We start from the raw sequence: 22,859 nt of genomic DNA on the forward strand, positions 1-22,859 counted from the left end.
CTCTTGTAGTTTGCAGCCATTGTTCCATTGTGTCCTAGTCTCCAGGGAGGCAGAAAGGAAGCTCGCTCCCTCCTCCTCCTCCCTGTGGCTTCCTTTCACATATTTATACATGGCTATCATATCTAGACCCCAAAAGAGGAGGAAAGACAGAAGAGCAACTTAAAATGGATCACAGAGAAGGGCAAAGATGGGGATCAAGTTGCAAGCAAAAGAAGCAAGTTGGGAGCAAAGGAAGACACTATCCAACCCACGCAATGCAGTTCAATCCATATTCTATGGCATATAATATGGATTGAACTGCATTGCATGGGTCTAAACTGCATTATATGGCAGTGTAAATCCAGAAACCATTGACTGCCTAGTGACATTTGACAAAGCTTGTTTGAGGATGAAACCCTGAAAGGAAGGAGAGGAGAAAGAGACCACTTAAAATCCAGTTTCTGCTTCCTGCAAAATTCTGGGGTTTATAGTTTAGCTTCTTTGGAGGCTTTGAAGCAGAGGCTGGATGGCCATCTGTCAGGGGTGATTTGAATGCAATATTCCTGCTTCGTGGCAGAATGGGGTTGGACTGGATGATGGCCCAGGAGGTCTCTTCCAACTCTAGGAGGGAGGAGGGAGCAAGCTTCCTTTCTGTTTCCTTGGAGACTAGGACGCAAGGGAACAATGGCTTCAAACTACAAGAGAGGAGATTCCATCTGGACATGAGGAAGAACTTCCTGACTGTGAGAGCCGTTCAGCAGTGGAACTCTCTGCCCCGGAGGGAGTGTGGTGGAGGCTCCTTCTTTGGAAGCTTTTAAGCAGAGGCTGGATGGCCATCTGTCAGGGGTGCTTTGAATGCAATATTCCTGCTTCTTGGCAGAATGGGGTTGGACTGGATGATGGCCCAGGAGGTCTCTTCCAACTCTTTGATTCTATGATTCTATGATTCTAGGATTCTAGGATTCTATGAGGCTGTTAAAGGCTCCTCCCTAAACTGCAAACCCCAGAATTCTGCAGGAGGCAGAAGCTGGATGGAAAGCGCATGGAAAGAATATTCTAGGGAAGGAGCAGATTCCACTGCCAAAGGGCTCTGACCATTAGATATCCTTCCGAATGTTTGGGTGGAATCACTTTCCCTGCAGAATGAACTAATGGCTCGCTTGGGTCCCAGACTCTGGAGCAGCGGGAAAGCAGCTTGGCCCCGTCTGCTCAATGGGACATCCCTTCAGATCCTTAAACATTAGGCCTGGGTAACAACGGAAAAAATTGTTTCTAAAATTGATTCGTTTTTTGGGGTTTTTTGTGTTTCGATATTTAAAAGAATTCCGAAATTTTCCTTAAAAAAAGTTCGATATTTATGAAATTTCGTAAATGGTAAAAAATTACAAAACAATAACGAAACAATAACGAATCGATTCGTTAATGGCGGCCGCGATCGCGCAATACGCCAAAAAAACTTCTGAAGCTTCCCTCTCCCTCTGTTGTTGACTGTTGGTGTGATATTATAATTTTTTTCACTAATTAAACAAAAAACAACTATAAAACTTGCCCCAGACATGCGGAAATAATAACGAAACGACCTCAAACCAATAACGAAACGAATACATAACGAAATACGAAGCATTTACGAAACGAATTGAAAAATTCGTTTCGTTTTTAAGTTGCTCCAGAATGGTTTGTTATCGCTTCGTTAACAAAAAAATAACGAATTTTTAACGAATTACGAATTAACGAAACGAAACCGCCCAGCCCTATTAAACATGGCTCTCAGGTCCCCTTCTCTCAGCTGTTTCTTCACCAAGCAAGACACTCCCATCTCCCACAGACACTGTTTTCCAGCCAGGTGCACCCCTTCCTAGATCTGTGCATTTCATAACTTCTCCCTCATATTCATTCTGCAATTCATCCCCATTCTGAAACAACTTTCCTCCCTCTGCTTCTTCCCCCCATCGATTTTATCTCTGTGCTTCCAAATCCCTTGTATTTGTGCGGAAGAGTTCCCCTTGGTCCCCATCATAGAATCCTAGAATCCTAGAGTTGGAAGAGACCTCCTGGGCCATCATCCAGTCCAACCCCATTCTGCCAAGAAGCAGGAATATTGCATTCAAATCACCCCTGACAGATGGCCATCCAGCCTCTGCTTAAAAGCCTCCAAAGAAGGAGCCTCCACCACACTCCGGGGCAGAGAGTTCCACTGCTGAACGGCTCTCACAGTCAGGAAGTTCTTCCTCGTGTTCAGATGGAATCTCCTCTCTTGTAGTTTGAAGCCATTGTTCCATTGCGTCCTAGTCTCCAGGGAAGCAGAAAGGAAGCTTGCTCCCTCCTCCTCCCTGTGGCTTCCTCTCACATATTTATACATGGCTCTCATCATGTCTCCTCTCAGCCTTCTCTTCTTCAGGCTAAACATGCCCAGTTCCCTAAGCCGCTCCTCATAGGGCTTGTTCTCCAGACCCTTGATCCTTTTAGTTGCCCTCCTCTGGACACATTCCAGCTTGTCAATATCTCTCTTGAATTGTGGTGCCCAGAATTGGACACAATATTCCAGGTAAAGTGGTCTAACCAAAGCAGAATAGAGGGATAGCATGACTTCCCTAGATCTAGACACTATGCTCCTATTGATGCAGGCCAAAATCCCATTGGCTTTTTTTGCCGCCACATCACACTGTTGGCTCATGTTTAACTTGTTGTCCACGAGGACTCCAAGATCTTTTTCACACGTCCTGCTCTCAAGCCAGGCATTGTCCCCCATTCTGTATCTTTGCATTTCGTTCTTCCTGCCAAAGTGGAGTATCTTGCATTTATCACTGTTGAACTTCATTTTGTTAGAATGCAAATGCAGTGTCCCTTCTTGGCAGAATCAGTGTCCCTTCTTGGCAGAATGGGGTTGGACTGGATGGCCCATGAGGTCTCTTCCAACTCTTTGATTCTATGATTCTGTGATTCTATAATTCTTTGGAGCCAGCAAGCACCACAACATACCTTGGCCTTGGAAGTATTTATCTAGTAACGGCATCTTCCCTCGGGGAGCAAACTCCTCGGCCCGATCAATCAGGGCTTCTTTGACAGCATCATAGCCGTGAATCACCACAACGGGCTTCGTTCCAAAATGGAGGGTGAAGACGTGGCCGAACGTCTCACTGAGCTGCAAAAAAATTGTGTATATGAATTTGTGCCCCGGCATTGAATGTTTGCCATATATATGCTGTGCTCCACCCTGAGTCCCCTTCGAGGTGAGAAGGGCGGAATATCAATGTTATTAATTAATTAATTAATTAATTAAAAAGAGGCACATCACTGAAGAGCCACCACAAATGGCAACACATAATATCTATCCTTCAAACCATTATGGTGTGCCCTCTTGACACTCTCTATACATTGAAAGTGGCTTCCTTGGCACAAGCAAGCAAACCGTCCTGCAATGAAGAAGGCCGTAAAGCCTTATTGAGGAGATGGAGGCTCTTGCACTTGCCTTGCAAAGCGTCAGGTCCAAGTGGTTGGTCTTGAGCTGCAGAGCGTTCCCGATGATGGGCAATGGAGTTGGGCCAGGGGGCATTTTCTTCCTCTTGTTGGCCTGGCTCTTCCAGATGGCAGAAAGGAGAAGGCAGGAGAGGCAGATGACCAGCAGAACCGTCGACGTCCCCAAGGGCTCCATCCCCAAAACTGAAGAGAGCACAACAATGTCTCCAGATCCAATGATGGGGAAGGTAAGTCTTGTTGTTCCACATGCTGAAATTTATACTCCAGGAATCATGGCTTTATCAGAAGGATTTGCGTTAATCATTAAGTTCTCCAGGTTCCTTGCCATCATCTGGAAATGAACTTCTCTGAACTTCTCTCTGTGTTCCCTTTTGCAATGATTGCTAGGGTGTTATATAAGTCCTGGGTGCTCCCTGGCCAAGAGTCAAAGTTATCATTAACAAAACCTGCCAGAAGTCATAGAATCATAGAATCAAAGAGTTGGAAGAGACCTCCTGGGCCATCATCCAGTCCAACTCCATTCTGCCAAGAAGCAGGAATATTGCATTCAAATCACCCCTGGCAGATGGCCATCCAGCCTCTGTTTCAAAGCTTCCAAAGAAGGAGCCTCCACCACACTCATAGAATCAAAGAATCAAAGAGTTGGAAGAGACCTCATGGGCCATCCAGTCCACTCCCTCCGGGGCAGAGAGTTCCACTGCTGAACGGCTCTCACAGTCAGGAAGTTCTTCCTCATGTTCAGATGGAACCTCCATTCATGTAGTTTGAAGGCATTACTCCATTGCATTCTAGTTTCCAGGAAGCAGAAAGGAAGCTTGCTCCCTCCTCCTCCCTGTGGCTTCCTCTCACATATTTATACATGGCTATCATATCTCCTCTCATCCTTGTCTTCTTCAGGCTAAACATGCCCAGCTCCTTAAGCCGCTCCTCATAGGGCTTGTTCTCCAGACCCTTGATCATTTTAGTCGCTCTCCTCTGGACTCATTCCAGCTTGTCTATATCTCTCTTGAATTGTGGTGCCCAGAATTGGACACAATATTCCAGACGTGGTCTAACCAAGGCAGAATAGAGCATGGGGAGCCTGACTTCCCTAGATCTGGACACTATGCTCCTCTTGATGCAGGCCAAAATCCCATTGGCTTTTTTTGTCGCCACATCACATTCCTGGCTCATGTTTAACTTGTTGTCCACGAGGACTCCAAGATCTTTTTCACACGTCCTGCTCTCGAGCCAGGCCTCATTGTCCCCCATTCTGTCTCTTTGCATTTCGTTTTTTTTTCTGCCAAAGTGGAGTATCTTGGATTTGTCACTGTTGAACTTCATTGTGTTAGTTTTGGCCCATCATCACTCTCATCTGTCATGATGGTTTTCAATCCTGCTCCTGTCCTCTGGAGTCTTGGCTCTCCCTCTCAATTTGGTCCTGTCTGCAAACTTGATAATCCTGCCTTCTAACCCTTCATCCAAGTCATGAATGAAGATCCTGAGCAGGACCAGGCCCAGAACGGAACCCTGCTGATGGCCCTCTGCTCGTCACTTCTTTCCAGGATGAAGAGGAGGAAGCCTTGGGGAGAATCACCCTCCGGGTTCGTCCATTTAACCAATTCCAGATCCACCTCACCGTAGTTTTGCCTCGCCCACCTTGGACTAGTTTCCTTGCCAGAAGGTCTTGAGGGACCTTGTCAAAGAAGGCCTTACTGAAATCCAGACAAGCTCCATCCACGGCATCATTCCCCGCATCTGTCCAGCTTGTAACTCTATTGAAAAAAGAGATCAGATTAGTCTGGCATGACTTGTTTTGGATGACTTGTCCAGCCTCTGTTTAAACACCTCCAAAGAAGGAGGGAGACTCCACAAGTCTCCAAGGCATAATATCCCATAGTCAGATGCTGTTATCATTAGCAGGCCTTTCCTTGTCCTTCAGTGGAATCACCTTTCCTTCAATTTGAATCCATGTTATGTTTACTGCCTTGTTCTCCTTTGCTTTTGGCTATTGGAAGTCATTGTAGCCCAATGAGAGAAGGGCCAGCGCATTGCCCCTCGCACAGCATTCAGGGGACGGCCTAGGCGCAAAGGGGCTCCAGCCTCTCTCTACATGACCTAAAACATTACCCTATGTAACACCATTTTGGTTCCTGAGGTAAGCAGGGTAAGCACCACACATTTAAAAGGCAATAACGCTTTCAGGTGTTGTTACATAATGTTATCTGAACTCAGCTGACCTCCCCAGCCTCCTCTTGCAATGCCCTGAACTTCGCTGAAGGTTGTGCAACTTTGCTGGCTTTTGCACGGGAAGAGCTGATAAAGTGATAGCAAGGGATGAACCCTTCTGAACTGCTGCAGGACCCTGGGCAACACAAACACTGCATGACTCACTAGGCTTTTCTGCAACATATGCAAACTGAGGACCCCCCAAGAGAGTTGCCTTGTGGAAATCTCCACATGTAGGCACATTCTGCAATCTGTTGTGTTGAATGGCAAACTGCAGCAATCCAATGCACAGGCCAATGCACCCCCAGGGGCCCAATGAAGCAGTGTATGTAACCCACCATCTGGGACATGATCTGAATGTGGGCATCAGACCTCTATGTGTGGTATGCATACAATACCCTCTCAGCAAGTGTTTGTGCATTTGAGGGAAATGGAATGGCTGATCCGTGAACAATACTTTGTCATTCTGTTACCACTCCTGCCACCATGTAATGAAATCTTGTTTATTATGGGATCAGAAGCATGGAATGGGCACCAGAAATGTAAGAGTGGGTCACATAAAGTGGGGCATGGGGTCTTGTGGATGGCAGTTGTGCACAGGAACTCTCCAGCCCCTTCCCCTTGCACCCAACAATGAAGGCGTGGTTTGTTTGCTTCCTTCACGAAGCACCTCATAGCTGACAGCTGTCCATAAGTCAAGCAGGGCCTCTGGTGGCATGCTGTAAACTGTGGTTGTCTCTACTTTTGGCCTCTCCTCTCAATTAGAGGACATTTTGCAATGTCACTCATGCAAATGCAATGAAGCCCAGGGAATGACTGGTTTTAATTAAAATACACCTCCAGAGGATAATATCGAGGATAGTTTTGACGGTGTGGTGAGTGAATTAGAACCAGACATCCTGAGGAGTGAGGTTGAATGGGCCTTAAGAAGCATTGCTAACAACAAGGCAGCAGGAGACGACGGGATCCCAGCTGAACTGTTTAAAATCTTAAAAGATGATGCTGTCAAGGTGATGCATGCCATTTGCCAGCAAATATGGAAAACACAAGAATGGCCATCAGAGTAGGAAGAAATCAACTTATATCCTCATCTCAAAAAAGGGAAATGCGAAAGACTGCTCAAACTTCTGTACAGTGGCCCTTATTTCTCATGCCAGGAAGGGAATGCTCAAGATCCTGCAAGGAAGACTCCAGCAATACATGGAGTGAGAGTGGCCAGATGTTCAAGCTGGGTTTAGAAAAGGCAGAGGAACGAGAGACCAGATTGCCAATATCCGCTGGATAATGGAGAAAGGCAGGGAGTTTCAGAAAAACATCTACTTCTGCTTCATTGACTACTCTAAAGCCTTGGACTGTGTGGATCATCATACATTGTGGCAAGTTCTTAGTGGGATGGACATCCCAAGCCCTCTTCCCTCTCTCCTGAGGAATCTGTACAAGGACCAAGGAGCAATAGGAAGAACTGACCACGGAACAGGAGACTGGTTCAAGATTGGGAAAGGGGTATGGCAGGGTTGTATCCTCTTCCCCAACCTATTCAACTTGTATGCAGAACACATCATGCGATGTGCGGGGATTGACGAATGCAAAGCTGGGGTATAAATTGCTGGAAGAAACATGCACAACCTTAGATATGCAGATGATACCACTTTGATGACCAAAAGCAAGGAGGAGCTGAGGAGCCTTCTAATCAAGGTGAAAGAAGAAAGTGCAAAGGTTGGGTTGCAGCTAAACATAAATAAAAAAAAAACAAGATTATGGCAACAAGGATGATTGACAACTGGGAAATAGAGGGAGAAAACGTGGAAGCCATGACAGACTTTGTATTTCTAGGTGCAAAGATTACTGCAGACACAGACCGCAGCCAGGAAACAGGAGACACTTACTTTTTGGGAGGAGAGCAAGGACCAATCTTGGTAAAAGAGTGAAGAATAGAGACATCAGACTGGCAACCAAGATCCATTGCCTAGTCAAAGCCATGGTATTCCCCGTAGTCACTTACGGATGTGAGAACTGGACCTTAGGGAAGGCTGAGCAAAGGAAGATCGATGCTTTTGAGCTGTGGTGTTGGAGGAAAATGCTGAGAATGCCTTGGACTGTGAGAAGATCCAACCAGTCCATACTTCAGAAAATAAAGCCCAACTGCTCATTGAAGGGAAGGAGATGAGAGACCAAGATGAAGTCCTTTGGCCACATCATGAGAAGACAGGAAAGCTTGTAGAAGACAATGATGCTGGAGGAAATAGAAGGAAAAAGGAAGAGCGGCTGACCAAGGGCAAGATGGATGGATGGATTGAGCTGGAGGTGATGACAGCCGATAGGGAGCTCTGGCATGGGCTGGTCCATGAGGTCATGAAGAGTTGCAAATGACTGAATGAATGAACAACAACAACAACACCTCCAGAACAATGTGTGGGGACAAGGGTGGATAGATAATGGGAACCCCTCTGGAGAGCCTCTAGTTGAGAATGATAGCAATAATAACATTATTTTTTGTACCCCGCCTCCATCTCCTCAAAGGGACTGGGGAAGAGCCCAAACAGCATGATTAAATAGCACATTAAAACATATTACGGCAACATAAAACAGAAGGCTGTGCCATTGGTCCCATTGAGGTGCCTTGGAGGGTGGTGGGCTTTCCTCCACTTGCGCCCCTTGCTTGTAGACTGGTTGCGTCTTCTCTTGCGCTAGCAAGCGGATGTAGAGGAGTGTCCCTGCCTTTGTGGACTCTGGAACACCATGTGAACAGCGTGTCCCTCTTGACTGGGTCACTGCCTGAACTTCCCTGACTCTCCATCTCATCTGGCATCACCTGCCTCATGGAGGATGAACTTGGCTGAACTTTTGGAGGTGCCGCACAGGCTCCAGATCAGAGAGAACAAGGATCAGGATGGCCTCCTGAGAAATCCCACTGCATTGGAACAAGGGGAAGGAAGAGGAAGGAGAAGGGGAAGGAAAACCAATCCAAGCTTCCAGATTTCACAGTCCTGCCCCTGTCGCCACTCACTGATCGCCATGGGGCTTTGATTGGTTTGTTTTTATTTTCTTTGGAAGACGCCTGTGCGTGGGTTTTTTTAATGTGTGGAGGTCAGTGCACAACTGATCAACACACAGACTTCACAGAGTGAGGTTCCACTGGTGATGTAGTTTAACACAATGACCGTGGCTTCTCAGTCTGTTGCAGCCTTCTTCCGCCTTCGCAGCCATTGTAACATGTGCCATGTTATCCTCCGCCTGCTCCGCCGTTGAGGTCTTTGCGTCTTCGGACTGTGCTTGGTCTGGAACCTCCCCCGCAGCCACTCCTGGGAGTGCACGACTCCAGTTGTTGTGCCTACAGGTTCATCGGAACGCGCAAGCCCCCTCACCACGACAAGGTGACAGTCCATCGAGGGGGTATGGCACCTAGGAGTTGGGATGCTTGCAAGAGATGCAGGCGAAACATCAGGAGAAAATGCTTTGGGAACATGGCCATACAGCCTGAAAAACCTACAACAACCCATAATATGAATACATCCCAGGGATTGGGTTGTTGTAGGTTTTTCGGGTTATATGGCCATGTTCTAGAAGGATTCTCTCCTGACGTTTCTCCTCTATCTATGGCAAGCATCCCCATCATGACCACACCTCGGCTCACACTTGGCCAGGGAGAACACAGGACTTCTATAACACCCTAGAAATCAATGCCAAGAAAAGCTCAGAGAGAAGTTCAGAGAAGTTCATTTCCAGATGAACCTGGAGGACTTAATGATTAACACAATTTGTTCAGATAAAGACATGATTCCCAGAGTATAAATCTCTGGGTGTGAAGCATTAAAACACACCTTCCTCTTCATTGGATCTGGAGACATTGTTGTGCTCTCTTCAGTTTTTGGGATGGAGCCCTTGGGGACGTCGACGGTTCTGCTGGTCATCTGCCTCTCCTGCCTTCTCCTTTCTGCCATCTGGAAGAGCCAGGCCAACAAGAGGAGGAAAATGCCCCCCGGCCCAACTCCATTGCCCATCATCGGGAACGCTCTGCAGCTCAAGACCAACCGCCTGGACCTGACTCTTTGCAAGGCAAGTACAAGGGCCCCCATCTCCTCAACAGAGCTTTATGGCCTGCTCAGGGGCGGCTCGTCCATTACACAAAATAAGCGGTCGCAGAACACTTTTCTTTGCCAGGGGCGTAGAGGCACCTCTGTAAATGCCCCTCGACCACCACTTGAGGAGCGCCCCCTCAGCTCACAACAGCCCTAGCAGTCTGGGGGGAGCCTCGGCTTTCTTGCCTTTCTGCCGCGATCCTCTTCCCAAAGGGGCTGGGCCCTTGAGCCTCGCCTCACCCCTCTCGTTCCTGCTCCACCCGGCCACCGGGTGCGCAAGCAGAGCCGGCGCTCAATCGTTCTCTGCGTTCGATCCCTTCCCCATGACCGGCTCCCTTTCCCGATCCCCTGGCACTCCACCCGCCTCCTCTCCTCTCCCCAATCTGTGGGTGGGCCAAGGGGTGGAGCCACCGTGCCTGGCCCACTTCGAGTCCGGAGGCAAGTCTGAAGACCCCAGCGTGCGCACCAAAAGTCGCCTCTTCTTCTGACTTTCTCTTCAGCCATTGGGACCGAGAGAGAGAGAGAGAGAGAGAGAGAGAGAGCCCCTCCGGCTGGAGGTATCTCCCACCTCCGCTCCCTCCTTTGTTTTTGTGCCTACCTTCAGGAAAGGTGGGCATCTCCAGCTCTCTCTCTCTCTCTCTCTTGGTCCCAATGGCTGAAGAGAAAGTCAGGAGAAGAGGTGACTTTTGGTGCACACGCCGGGGTCTTCAGGCACTCCTCTGGACCCAAAGCGGGCCAGGCAAGGGAGCAAGTGCGGCAAGTGTAGTTACTGGGATGTATAGTTCACCTACAATCAAAGAGCATTCTGAACTCCACCAATGATGGAATTGGACCAAATATGGCACACAGAACTCCCACGATGAACATAATATATATATCAATGATTGGTTGGGGGGGGGGGGGCGCCAAAATACTATTTGCTTACCGTTGAAAATGACCTAGGGCCGCCTCTGGGCCTGCTTCAGTGCAGGACTATTTATTTGCTTGTGCTTCTCTATCTTGCCGAGGAAGCCGCTTTCAATGTATAGAGAGTGTCAAGAGGGCACACCATCATGTTTCGAAGGATGGATGGGGAAAGCCCCTCGCCCCATTTATGGCAACACTTTGGTGGCTCTTGAGTGATGGGCCTCTCTTTTCTCTCTCTCTCTCTCTCTCTGCAGCTCAGTGAGAAGTACGGCCCCGTCTACACCCTCCATTTCGGAATGAAGCCCGTTGTGGTGCTCCATGGCTACGATGCCGTCAAAGAAGCTCTGATTGATCAGGCCGAGGAGTTTGCTCCCCGAGGAAAGATGCCGTTAGTAGATAAACTCGTTCAAGGCAAAGGTATGTCGTGGTGCTTTCTGGCTCCCAAGAGGGGACACTGATGGGGACCAAGGGGAACTCTCTCCCCCAAGTAGAAGGGATTTGGAAGCACGCAGATAAAACGATGGGAGGAAGAAACAGAGGGGAGAAGAGAATGCCTCTAGACCATGACCATCTAGCCCGAAAAAACCTACAACAACCCAGTGATGCCAGCCAGCACCTTTAACAGTGACAAATGTAAGATACTCCACTTTGGCAGGAAAAACGAAATGCAAAGATACAGAATGGGGGACAATGCCTGGCTCGAGAGCAGTACGTGTGAAAAAGATCTTGGAGTCCTCGTGGACAACAAGTTAAACATGAGCCAGGAATGTGATGTGGCAGCAAAAAAAGCCAATGGGATTTTGGCCTGCATCAATAGGAGCATAGTGTCTAGATCTACGGAAGTAATGCTGCCCCTCTATTCTGCTTTGGTTAGGCCACACCTGGAATATTGTGTCCAATTCTGGGCACCACAATTCAAGAGAGATATTGACTCTAAGCTGGAATGTGTCCAGAGGAGGGCCACTAAAATGATCAAGGGTCTGGAGAACAAGCCCTATGAGGAGAGGCTTAGGGAACTGGGCTTGTTTAGCCTGAAGAAGAGAAGGCTGAGAGGAGATATGATAGCCATGTATAAATATGTGAGAGGAAGCCACAGGGAGGAGGAGGGAGCAAGCTTGTTTTCTGCTTCCCTGGAGACTAGGACGCAAGGGAACAATGGCTTCAAACTACAAGAGAGGAGATTCCATCTGAACATGAGGAAGAACTTCCTGACTGTGAGAGCCGTTCAGCAGTGGAACTCTCTGCCCCGGAGTGTGGTGGAGGCTCCTTCTTTGGAAGCTTTTAAGCAGAGGCTGGATGGCCATCTGTTGGGGGTTATTTGAATGCAATGTTCCTGCTTCTTCGCAGAATGGGGGTGGACTGGATGGCCCATGAGGTCTCTTCCAACTCTTAGATTCTATGATTCTATGAAAGTCTTCAACAATACAGAGGGGAGAAAGCTGCTTTGAAATCTCATTGAAGGCTTTCACGGCCAGAACAGGGGGTTGTGTGGTTTCCAGGCTGTATTGTGTTCTAGCAGCATTTTCTCCTGATGTTTCGCCTGTATCTGTGACTGGATCTTCAGAGGATGATGTTGTCCTGGCATTTCTTGCCTTGCTCTGAAGTTGAGAGTGTGTGATGTTCCCAAGTCCCCAGGAGTTCGGAATATGTTCTTCTAACTGCTGAACAGGATGCCAGTTGCTTTGGGGAAATCATTTTAGTAATATATCTGGATATAGAATTATTTATTTATTTATTTATTTACTTTATTTATATACCGCTTTTCTCAGCCTTTAGGCGACTCAAAGCTGTGAACAACAGCAAAATTCAATGCAAAACATCATAAAACGATCATGGGACAGTTAAAGCAATAGCATCATCAACAATTAAACATCAATATAACAATCATTAGCATCCCATCAGTAAAATCAGAATCCAATCTCATCATCCATTAATCCGTGTTCCTATATTCATTACACTGCTTAATCGAATGCTTGTTCGAACAGCCAGGTCTTCACTTTCCTCCAAAACGCCCATAGGGATGGGGCTGATCTGATATCTATAGGAAGGGCGTTCCACAGTCGAGGGGCCACCACTGAGAAGGCCCTGTCTCTCGTTCTCACCACTCATGCCTGTGATGCAGGTGGGACTGAGAGCAGGGCCTCCCCAGATGATCATAATGTCCTAGTTGGTTCATAGGAGGAGATGCGTTCGGAGAGGTAAGTAGGGCCAGAACCGTTTGGGGCTTTATTGGCTAACGCCAGCACTTTGAATTGTGCCCGGAAGCAAACTGGCAGCCAGTGGAGCTGGCGCAACAGAGGAGTGGTATGCTCCCTGAGTGCCGCTCCTGTTAGCAACCTGGCAGCCTAACGCTGGACCATTTGAAGCTTCCGAGCAGTCTTCAAAGGCACCTCACGTAGAGAGCGTTGTAGTAGTCTAAGTGGGATGTAATCAGAATGTGCCTCTGCTGTCCTCTTCCCTTTGCAGGGATCGTATTCAGCAACGGGGAGAGATGGAAGCAGCTCCGTCGCTTTGCCCTGACCACCCTCCGCAACTTTGGGATGGGGAAGAAGAGCATCGAGGATAGGATCCGAGAAGAAGCCCAGTATCTCCTGGAACAGCTGCAGGCCACAAAAGGTAGGTTGGTTGAGTCAACCACCACCACCACCATCCAGTGATGGACCTTCTGGGAGGTTCCTTCCTTTCTGAGCAGTTGTGCCTTGAGTATTTCACTCTTGAGAAACTCCCATCCATCCGTAGCTCCCTTGTCTTTTAGTATCTGTGTCCACGGAATGCTGCTCAGCGTTTCCTTCATTTTTTGGAAATCAGCTCTCCTAAAGTCCAAAATGCGGGTTTGACTTGTCTTAGTTTCGGCCTTCCTTTGTACCTCAAATTGCAGGAGCACATGGTCACTTGCCCCTAAGGATCCTACCACTTCGACCGCATCGATCAGGTCCTCCGCATTTGTTAGGATGAGATCAAGAGTAGCCAATCCCCTTGTTGCCTCTTCTACCTTCTGGACCATGAAATTGTCTGCAAGGCAAGCGAGGAATTTGTTGGACTTTGTACTCTTGGCCGAGTTTGTTTTCCAGCAAATATCGGGATAGTTGAAATCGCCCATGACTACTACATCTCTTCTCTGTGCCTGTTTGGTCAACTGTTTGGTCATCTAGTTCTTCCTCCTGGCTTGGGGGTCTGTAGTAGACGCCTACAACAACATCTTTTTGAGTCCCAGTTCCCTTGATTCTTATCCAGATGCTTTCAAGCTGGTTTCTCGGATTGCTGTCTTGCAAATTCGGATTTGCACCTCCGACTTTTCCTGCATGTTTCAAAACTGCTTCGGAAGTCCAAAGTCAGTAGGATTTTACAACTTTTAGGTTTTTCCAAACCGAACCTATCCAACCCTATTGCCTCTTGTCTTTCCAGAGCGGCCGTTCGACCCCACATTCTTGCTCAACTGCGCTACTTCCAACATCATCTGCTCCATTGTCTTTGGAAAGCACTACGACTATGACGACAAGAAGTTCCTCGCCATCATGGCCATAATGAATGACAACTTTGAGATTGCCAGTTCCCGTTGGGGTCGGGTAGGTCTTAGCAGCTCAAAACAAACTTCTCTATTGTGCAGACTTAGTTTTGTATGGTATGTAGTGCTTCCTTGCACACAGGTCGATGGGGGAGGGAGGAGAACAGAAGCATTCCTAGAAGGGTGGATGGAGTATATTTAGAAGAGAGTTATAGGAGTTGTGGGGAACTGGGAAACATCTACTTAGGAAGATCACATGCACTACTGCTCAAAGAGTAGCTGCAGCTGGTGCAAAAATCTTGGTGCTCCCACTTGGCAGGGAAAGTAATGTGGGATTCCTCATTGACAAGTATTTACATATCTTTTGCTATCCAACTGGTGAGATGAGCAAGAGCACCAGAGGACTCTCTAAGGGTGTATCTCCATGGTTAAATGAATGCAGTTTGATACCACTTTCATTGCTATGGCCCAGTGTTACAGAACCCTGGGAGATGTAGTTTGGTGAGGCACCTAAAAATCCAACTTCCACAATTCCAGAGCATTGGACCATGGCAGTTCAAACATATCAAAAAGCATTCATTCTCTAATGTGGACATTCCCTAGGAATTGGTCTCCATCCCTCCTGTTCTCCTGATCTAGAGCTTTGGAAGGACACTCAGTTCTTGTGGGTTTTTTCGGGCTATATGGCCATGTTCTAGAGGCATTTCTCCTGACGTTTCGCCTGCATCTATGGCAAGCATCCTCAGAGGGTGAGGTCTGCTGGACCTGGGAAAAGAGGGGTTTATATATCTGTAGAATGACCAGGGTGAGACAAAAGGCTTTTGTAAGTGGGCTAGGTGTGAATCTTTTCAATTGACCACCTTGATTAGCATACAATGGGCTGACTGTGCCTGGAGCAAACTCTTCTTGAAAGTTGATTAGATGTCCCTGCCTGTTTTTCTCTCTGCTGTTTTAATTTTAGAATTTTTTAATACTGGTAGCCAGACTTTGTTCATTTTCATGGTTTCTTCCTTTCTGTTGAAATTGTCCACATGTTTGTGGATTTCAATGGCTTCTCTGTGTAGTCTGACATGGTGGTTGTGAGAGTGGTCCAGCATTTTTGTGTTCTCAAATAAAATGCTGTGTCCAGGTTGGTTCATCAGGTGCTCTGCTATGGCTGATTTCTCTGGTTGGAGTAGTCTGCAGTGCCTTTCATGTTCCTTGATGCGTGTCTGGGCGCTGCGTTTGGTGGTCCCTATGTAGACTTGTCCACAGCTGCATGGTACACGGTAGACTCCTGCAGAGGTGAGAGGATCCCTCTTGTCCTTTGCTGAACGTAGCATTTGTTGGATTTTTTTGGTGGGTTTGTAGATTGTTTGTATGTTGTGTTTCCTCATCAGCTTCCCTATGCGGTCAGTGGTTCCCTTGATGTATGGCAGGAACACTTTTCCTCTGGGTGGATCTTCATCTTTACTCTTGTGGCTTGTTCTTGGTCTTGCAGCTCTTCTGATGTCTGAGGTGGAGTATCCATTGGCCTGGAGAGCCCAGTTGAGGTGGTTCAGTTCATCTTGGAGGAGGTGGGGTTCGCAGATTCCTTTTGCACGGTCTGCCAAGGCTTTGATGGTGCTTCTTTTTTGACTTGGGTGATGGTTGGAGTTTTTATGTAGATATCTATCTGTGTGTGTGGGTTTTCTGTAAACGGTGTGACCCAATTGTTGATCTGGTTTGCGGATGACTAGGACATCTAGAAAAGGCAGTCTTCCTTCCTTTTCTTTTTCCATGGTGAACTGGATGTTTGGGTGGATGCTGTTCAGATGTTCCAGGAATCTGTTGAGTTCTTCTTCTCCATGGCTCCAAATGGTGAAAGTGTCATCCACATATCTGAACCATATCGTGGGCTTTTTGGTTGCTGTTTCAAGAGCTTGTTTTTCAAATTGTTCCATGTAGAAGTTAGCTATGACCGGGCTGAGAGGGCTCCCCATAGCTACTCCATCTTTCTGTTCGTAGAATTCATTGTCCCACTGAAAATAGCTGGTGGTGAGGCAATGGTGAAACAGCGCCGTGATGTCTTCTGGGAACCTCTGGTTGATGAGTGCCATGGTGTCTGCAACTGGGACCATGGTAAATAGAGACACCACATCGAAGCTGATCAGTTTGTCGTTTGTATTTAGCTTGAGATTGCTGATTTTTTCAATGAAATGGGCTGAGTCCTTGATGTAGTGTGTTGTGAGCCCAATGTGGCTTTGTAACTGTGCAGCAAGAAATTTGGCTAAGTCATATGTGGCTTTATGGACTCCCCAAAATCCATAAGGACTCCACCCCACTCAGACCAATTGTGAGTGCCATTGGGTCCCCCACATATGACTTAGCCAAATTTCTTGCTGCACAGTTACAAAGCCACATTGGGCTCACAACACACTACATCAAGGACTCAGCCCATTTCATTGAAAAAATCAGCAATCTCAAGCTAAATACAAACGACAAACTGATCAGCTTCGATGTGGTGTCTCTATTTACCATGGTCCCAGTTGCAGACACCATGGCACTCATCAACCAGAGGTTCCCAGAAGACATCACGGCGCTGTTTCACCATTGCCTCACCACCAGCTATTTTCAGTGGGACAATGAATTCTACGAACAGAAAGATGGAGTAGCTATGGGGAGCCCTCTCAGCCCATTCATAGCTAACTTCTACATGGAACACTTTGAAAAACAAGCCCTGGAAACAGCAACCAAAAAGCCCACGATATGGTTCAGATATGTGGATGACACTTTCACCATTTGGAGCCATGGAGAAGAAGAACTCAACAGATTCCTGGAACATCTGAACAGCATCCACCCAAACATCCAGTTCACCATGGAAAAAGAAAAGGAAGGAAGACTGCCTTTTCTAGATGTCCTAGTCATCCGCAAACCAGATCAACAATTGGGTCACACCGTTTACAGAAAACCCACACACACAGATAGATATCTACATAAAAACTCCAACTATCACCCAAGTCAAAAAAGAAGCACCATCAAAGCCTTGGCAGACCGTGCAAAAAGAATCTGCGAAGCCCACCTCCTCCAAGATGAACTGAACCACCTCAACTGGGCTCTCCAGGCCAATGGAGACTCCACCTCAGACATCAGAAGAGCTGCAAGACCAAGAACAAGCCACGAGAGTCAAGATGAAGATCCACCCAGAGGAAAAGTGTTCCTGCCAGACATCAAGAGAACCACTGACCGCAGAGGGAAGCTGATGAGGAAACACAACATACAAACAATCTACAAACCCACCAAAAAAATCCAACAAATGCTACGTTCAGCAAAGGACAAGAGGGATCCTCTCACCTCTGCAGGAGTCTACCGTGTACCATGCAGCTGTGGACAAGTCTACATAGGGACCACCAAACGCAGCGCCCAGACACGCATCAAGGAACATGAAAGGCACTGCAGACTACTCCAACCAGAGAAATCAGCCATAGCAGAGCACCTGATGAACCAACCTGGACACAGCATTTTATTTGAGAACACAAAAATGCTGGACCACTCTCACAACCACCATGTCAGACTACACAGAGAAGCCATTGAAATCCACAAACATGTGGACAATTTCAACAGAAAGGAAGAAACCATGAAAATGAACAAAGTCTGGCTACCAGTATTAAAAAATTCTAAAATTAAAACAGCAGAGAGAAAAACAGGCAGGGACATCTAATCACCTTTCAAGAAGAGTTTGCTCCAGGCACAGTCAGCCCATTGTATGCTAATCAAGGTGGTCAATTGAAAAGATTCACACCTAGCCCACTTACAAAAGCCTTTTGTCTCACCCTGGTCATTCTACAGATATATAAACCCCTCTTTTTCCAGGTCCAGCAGACCTCACCCTCTGAGGATGCTTGCCATAGATGCAGGCGAAACGTCAGGAGAAATGCCTCTAGAACATGGCCATATAGCCCGAAAAAACCCACAAGAACTGAGTGATTCCAGCCATGAAAGCCTTCGACAATACTTTGGAAGGACACCTTGGTATCCTTGAGAAATGAAGTCAATTTTCAGCTCTTCCGATGGTGAAGCTCAATCCTTTCCTTCTCCCTTCCATTCCAGGCGGCCAACATTTTCCCTTCCTTCATGAATTTGATCCCAGGGCCTCATCAGAGAATGGGGACAAATTTGGAAAAATCCAAAGAATTTGTCATGGAGGAAGTGGAGGCCCACAGGGAGACCCTGGACCCCAGCTCCCCTCGGGATTTCATCGACTGCTTCTTTATCAAACTGGACCAGGTAAGGCCACAAGGGCCTTTCAAGGGAGGAGATGGTGTTGGGACTCTGGATCATCCAGGAGGATGGTCTCCTTGTAGGTGGAACCTCTTGAACATCCCTTCCCTGAGTCCCCCCAATTCTGCAAATATTTTGACAGAGACAAGCAATGTCCTTCAGTGTCCTCTTAACTCCTCAAATTGCTGCATGGACAAATTGTTTCCCACCATCTTTGATCTTTGGTATTATAGATGACTGAACTGCTTCTGATGCATATTTCTCCAGGAAAAGAACAACGAGGCATCTGAATTTACCACTGAGAACCTCCTAATGTCCACCATAGACTTATTTACGGCAGGGACTGAAACAACCAGCACCACCCTGAGATACGGGCTCCTGATCCTCCAGAAGTACCCAGAGATAGAAGGTAAAGCAAATGCAAGTCCTACAGGACTCCTATGGTGTTTCCTGCATGTTGGTTTCCTGACACTGAGTCTCCTTCATCTCCTGGCAGAGAAAGTGCGCAAGGAGATTGACCAGGTGGTTGGTCGCTCACGGCTTCCTTGCATGGCTGACCGTGGACAGATGCCCTACACTGATGCCGTCCTCCATGAGATCCAGAGGTTCATCTCGCTTATCCCGTTGAGTGTTCCCCATTCAGTGGCCAAAGACACGCTGTTCCGAGGATACACCATCCCCAAGGCAAGGGCCCTCTTTCTGCTTCAAAACCTCAACGTGATTCCTCTATGAAGGAGGGAATTGGTTGTGACCTTGGAATATCAACGATGATGGAGGCTTGAGATAGACAATAACGTCTTTGATCTGTTATAGGCCCAAACTAGAGAGGGTTCCCAGATCAAAACCAGTAGAATCCTGGAGATGGAAGAGATCCCCAGGGCCACTCGGCCCAGCCCTTCTGCCACACAATCCAAGTCTACTCAATCCTCATAGGGATTCATGGTTTCCAAAACTATGACCAGCTTATCTAAACTTTCCTTGAATTGTGAGATCTGACCAAAGCAGGACAGAGTGGGACTATGACTTATTTCAATCGTGACATCCTAGAATCCTAGAGTTGGAAGAGACCTGGTGGGTCATCCAGTCCAACCCCATTCCACCAAGAAGCAGGACAATCGCATTCTAAGCACCCCCAACAGATGGCCATCCAGCCTCTGATTGAAAGCCTCCAAAGAAGGAGCCTCCACCACACCTGCAGAGAAGCACATTCCCAGGCAGCTGTTTTATGACCAAAGCAGAATTGAATGAGGCCATGGCATCCCTTGATTTAGTGTTCAGACTCCTATTGATGCCACCTAGAATCGTGTTGGCTTTTTTAGATGTTGCATCACACCATTTGAACGCTACTTGGGAATGAACGAGTGGAAGAAACGAGTGGCAGTTTTGTTGAGCCCAATAGTAGCAAATATAATACTCCAACCCTATTTTTTGTGGTTGTACAGGCTCTCTAATGTACAACATCAAGAGCCTCCTCCCCATTGAGCCACACACAGTATTGCCATGAGTAGAGTCCCACAGGAATGTGAGGTGTCTGCTTAGTGTGAACTCAGTGGTAACCCACTTCTCTCCCTGGGTGCATCCTTCTCTGCAGGACACCATCGTGTTTCCTCTGTTGACCTCGGTGCTTCATGATGGCAAGGAGTTCCCCAACCCCACACAGTTTGACCCACAGCATTTCCTGAACAAGGATGGGACCTTCAGGAAGAGCGACTACTTCATGCCCTTTTCGGCAGGTAAAGGTGGCACTGGAGGTCTTGGGTGGGATTTGGGGCGAACGTTCTGGCAAGGAAGAACAGTGCCATCTCCACTTCCTGCTGGATGATCAATCTGACCTTAATATACAGAAACATTGGGAGGGAAGCATTATTTGTGAGACCTCTCTCTCCCCTTTGCTTCCCTCCCTTTCTCTTCCTCCTTGTAGGGAAGCTCATCTGTGCAGGAGAAGGCCTGGCCCGCATGGAGCTCTTCTTGTTCTTGACCTCCATCCTCCAGAACTTCAAGCTGAAGCCCCTCACTGACCCCCAGGACATCGACATCAAGCCCCACCTGAGCAGCATTGGCAATGTCCCCCAGCACTATCGGCTCTGTGTCGTGCCCCGATGAAGGAATCACACCAGGCCACCATCCATAGGTGCAGATGGCCAGCGGACTCAACTTCTGTGTATTGTTGAAGGCTTTCATGGCTGGGCTCAGCTTCTGTTTCTGTTTTAAGAGATGTTTACCAGCCCTTCCACTTCTCAGCACAAGAGTATATGTGTCTATGCCTTGCTTTCACAGGGTTTTCTTAGGCCAGGGATCCTCAGAGGTACTGTTCTTCGCTCATTCATTCGTTCCTCTGAACAAGAGCCTAGAGCAGCTCCCATTCATTGGTGGTCTCCTACCTAAGAACTAGCCCATTCTGGACTCGTCCTTGGATGGAATCTTCTGCCTGAAAAGTCCCAGATTTTCTCATCTAAGCAAAGTGCATGGGGAAGTTTGTCTCCCCTCTGTTGTAAACACCTCAAAGGCACCAGATATTGGAAGCTCAGCAGCTTCAGCCCTGGCTTGGACTTGAATGGGAGACCACCAACATACTCCAGATGCTGCAGGCGTTGCTTCAGAGGAAGGAAGAGGCCAACTCCAACTCAGGGCAGCCTTCCTTGCCTAAGGAAACTCTACGAAATACACAGGGCTGCCAAAATCTGACAAGTGATTTGAAGCACAAATATACAACTGAACACTTGCAAGGCACCCGATATAAACAAATAAATATAGAATCATACAATCCTAGAATCAAAGAGTTGGAAGAGACCTCCTGGGCCATCATCCAGTCCAACCCCATTCTGCCAAGAAGCAGGAATATTGCATTCAAATCACCCCTGACAGATGGCCATCCAGCCTCTGTTTCAAAGCTTCCAAAGAAGGAGCCTCCACCACACTCCGGGGAAGGCAGAGAGTTCCACTGCTGAATGGCTCTCCCAGTCAGGAAGTTCTTCCTCATGTTCAGATGGAATCTCCTCTCTTGTAGTTTGAAGCCATGGCTCCATTGCGTCCTAGTCTCCAGGGAAGCAGAAAACAAGCCTGCTCCCTCCTCCTCCCTGTGGCTTCCTCTCACATATTTATACATGGCTATCCAGTCCCCTCTCAGCTTTCTCTTCTTCAAGCTAAACATGCCCAGCTCCTTAAGCTGCTCCTCATAGGGCTTGTTCTCCAGACCCTGGATCATTTTAGTCGCCCTCCTCTGGACACAGTATTCCAGCTTGTCAATATCTCTCTTGAATTGTGGTGCCCAGAACTGGACACAGTATTCCAGGTGTGGTCCAACCAAAGTGGAATAGAGCATGGGGAGCATTACTTCCTTAGATCTAGACACTAGGCTCCTCTTGATGCAGGCCAACATCCCATTGGCTTTTTTTTGCCGCCACATCACATTCCTGGCTCATGTTTAACTTGTTGTCCACGAGGACTCTAAGATCTTTTTCATGCTTCTGATGGAGGAATTCCTCATGAATCAAAGAAAATGCACTATCTGCAGAGCAAGGAGAAGGGTCCAAATTGTCCCCTCTGGCTGGTGTCCACATGTCCTACATATTAGCAAGTTGAGGGCTTGCATGGGAAGCACAAAACCCTACGAGTAACAGGAACATGTTCTTCTGCCACTTGAGAAGCAGTTGACCGAGGGCTTCTCTCTTTCCCACAAGAGGCCTTTGGTGTAGTTCTGGCTTCCCTCTGCCTTCTTCTGGGGCCAAAATCCCCACTTAGCTGTGGTTTTGCTCCTTTTAGGGTGAACCCACCCTTCCATGTCCTCGTGGTCCATGACTTGGGTGAGACACAAGCTGAATTGGGTGAGACACAAGTCATTTCTATGGTGGTGACCCAAAGTAATCCCCTACTAGTCTTTTCTGGGGCTGAGAGAGTGTGACCCAAGGGTTTTCCAAGGCCTACCAGGTTTCTAAAGCCAGAGCCCAAGGCTCAAACTACTGCAGCATGCTGCTTTTGAGGAGTCTCTTTCCTGCACGTTGCAGCTCCCTAAAACCACCCCCTCTTCCTCTGGTGTGTGTGTATATCAGGGAAAAATATTATATTCTCTTTATTTATTTTTTACCTATGAGCATGTTGCTTAATCCCAGGCCTTTCCAGTCCTGCAAGTTTCCTGATCCAAGTTTGCCTTTCTCCAGCCTGAGCAATTGCACTTTCTTAGCTGCTAGTGTTTACATTTTGCATGTCTTGTTTGCCATTTTTGGAACTCTTCCAAAGCATGTGTTGTTCTTTTCCCAATGCAATTGTTGTATATGTCTTGATTGTTACTTGTTCAATAAAACCCCTGCTTTGGAGACCTCTCTGTGAATATGAGATTTTGATTCAAGTTGGACAAGAATTGCCCTAATGGCCAAAGTTGCAATATCCTTGATAGACATGCAGAAGTTCATTATATATCTGGCTCTGGGGCCATTCCTGTTGACAGGAGGGACTGTTATCATTGAAAG

At 47.4% G+C, this 22,859-nt stretch overlaps 2 protein-coding genes across 4 annotated transcripts in view; one reads left to right on the top strand and one right to left on the bottom strand.

The window, feature by feature from the left end:
• LOC132781507 (cytochrome P450 2C18-like) overlaps nt 1–22,859 on the bottom strand; it is a 61,904-nt gene that overhangs the window by 12,487 nt on the left and 26,558 nt on the right. Inside the window, exons 1-2 of one of the 3 annotated variants that reach the window (XM_067463167.1) lie at nt 3,443–3,669; nt 2,959–3,121 (exon numbers count right to left, since the gene is read on the bottom strand). The exons of the other annotated variants lie outside the window; for them this stretch is intronic. Coding sequence (XP_067319268.1) covers nt 2,959–3,121; nt 3,443–3,631 — 352 coding nt within the window. The 5' untranslated portion in view covers nt 3,632–3,669. Of the gene's footprint in view, nt 1–2,958; nt 3,122–3,442; nt 3,670–22,859 lie in introns of those variants that run through there. 3 annotated transcript variants of the gene reach the window in all.
• LOC137095846 (cytochrome P450 2H1-like) lies at nt 9,480–21,221 on the top strand. Its single transcript, XM_067463164.1, has 9 exons — nt 9,480–9,720; nt 10,904–11,066; nt 13,116–13,265; nt 14,055–14,215; nt 18,223–18,399; nt 18,661–18,802; nt 18,890–19,077; nt 19,985–20,126; nt 20,315–21,221. Exons 1-9 carry the CDS (start codon nt 9,538–9,540, stop codon nt 20,494–20,496), a joined length of 1,488 nt encoding a protein of 495 aa, XP_067319265.1. The 5' UTR covers nt 9,480–9,537; the 3' UTR covers nt 20,497–21,221.

The sequence above is a fragment of the Anolis sagrei genome, chromosome 1, assembly GCF_037176765.1.
Source record: "Anolis sagrei isolate rAnoSag1 chromosome 1, rAnoSag1.mat, whole genome shotgun sequence".
In the NCBI taxonomy this organism is placed as follows: domain Eukaryota; kingdom Metazoa; phylum Chordata; class Lepidosauria; order Squamata; family Dactyloidae; genus Anolis; species Anolis sagrei.

Bases quoted from the DNA above. Each gene is read 5' to 3' on its own strand.
- LOC137095846 (XM_067463164.1), top strand. From the start codon at position 9,538: ATGGAGCCCTTGGGGACGTCGACGGTTCTGCTGGTCATCTGCCTCTCC. The intron at 13,266-14,054 runs GTAGGTTGGTTG...TTGTCTTTCCAG, and splicing joins ACAGCTGCAGGCCACAAAAG to AGCGGCCGTTCGACCCCACA. The intron at 18,400-18,660 runs GTAAGGCCACAA...ATATTTCTCCAG, and splicing joins TCTTTATCAAACTGGACCAG to GAAAAGAACAACGAGGCATC.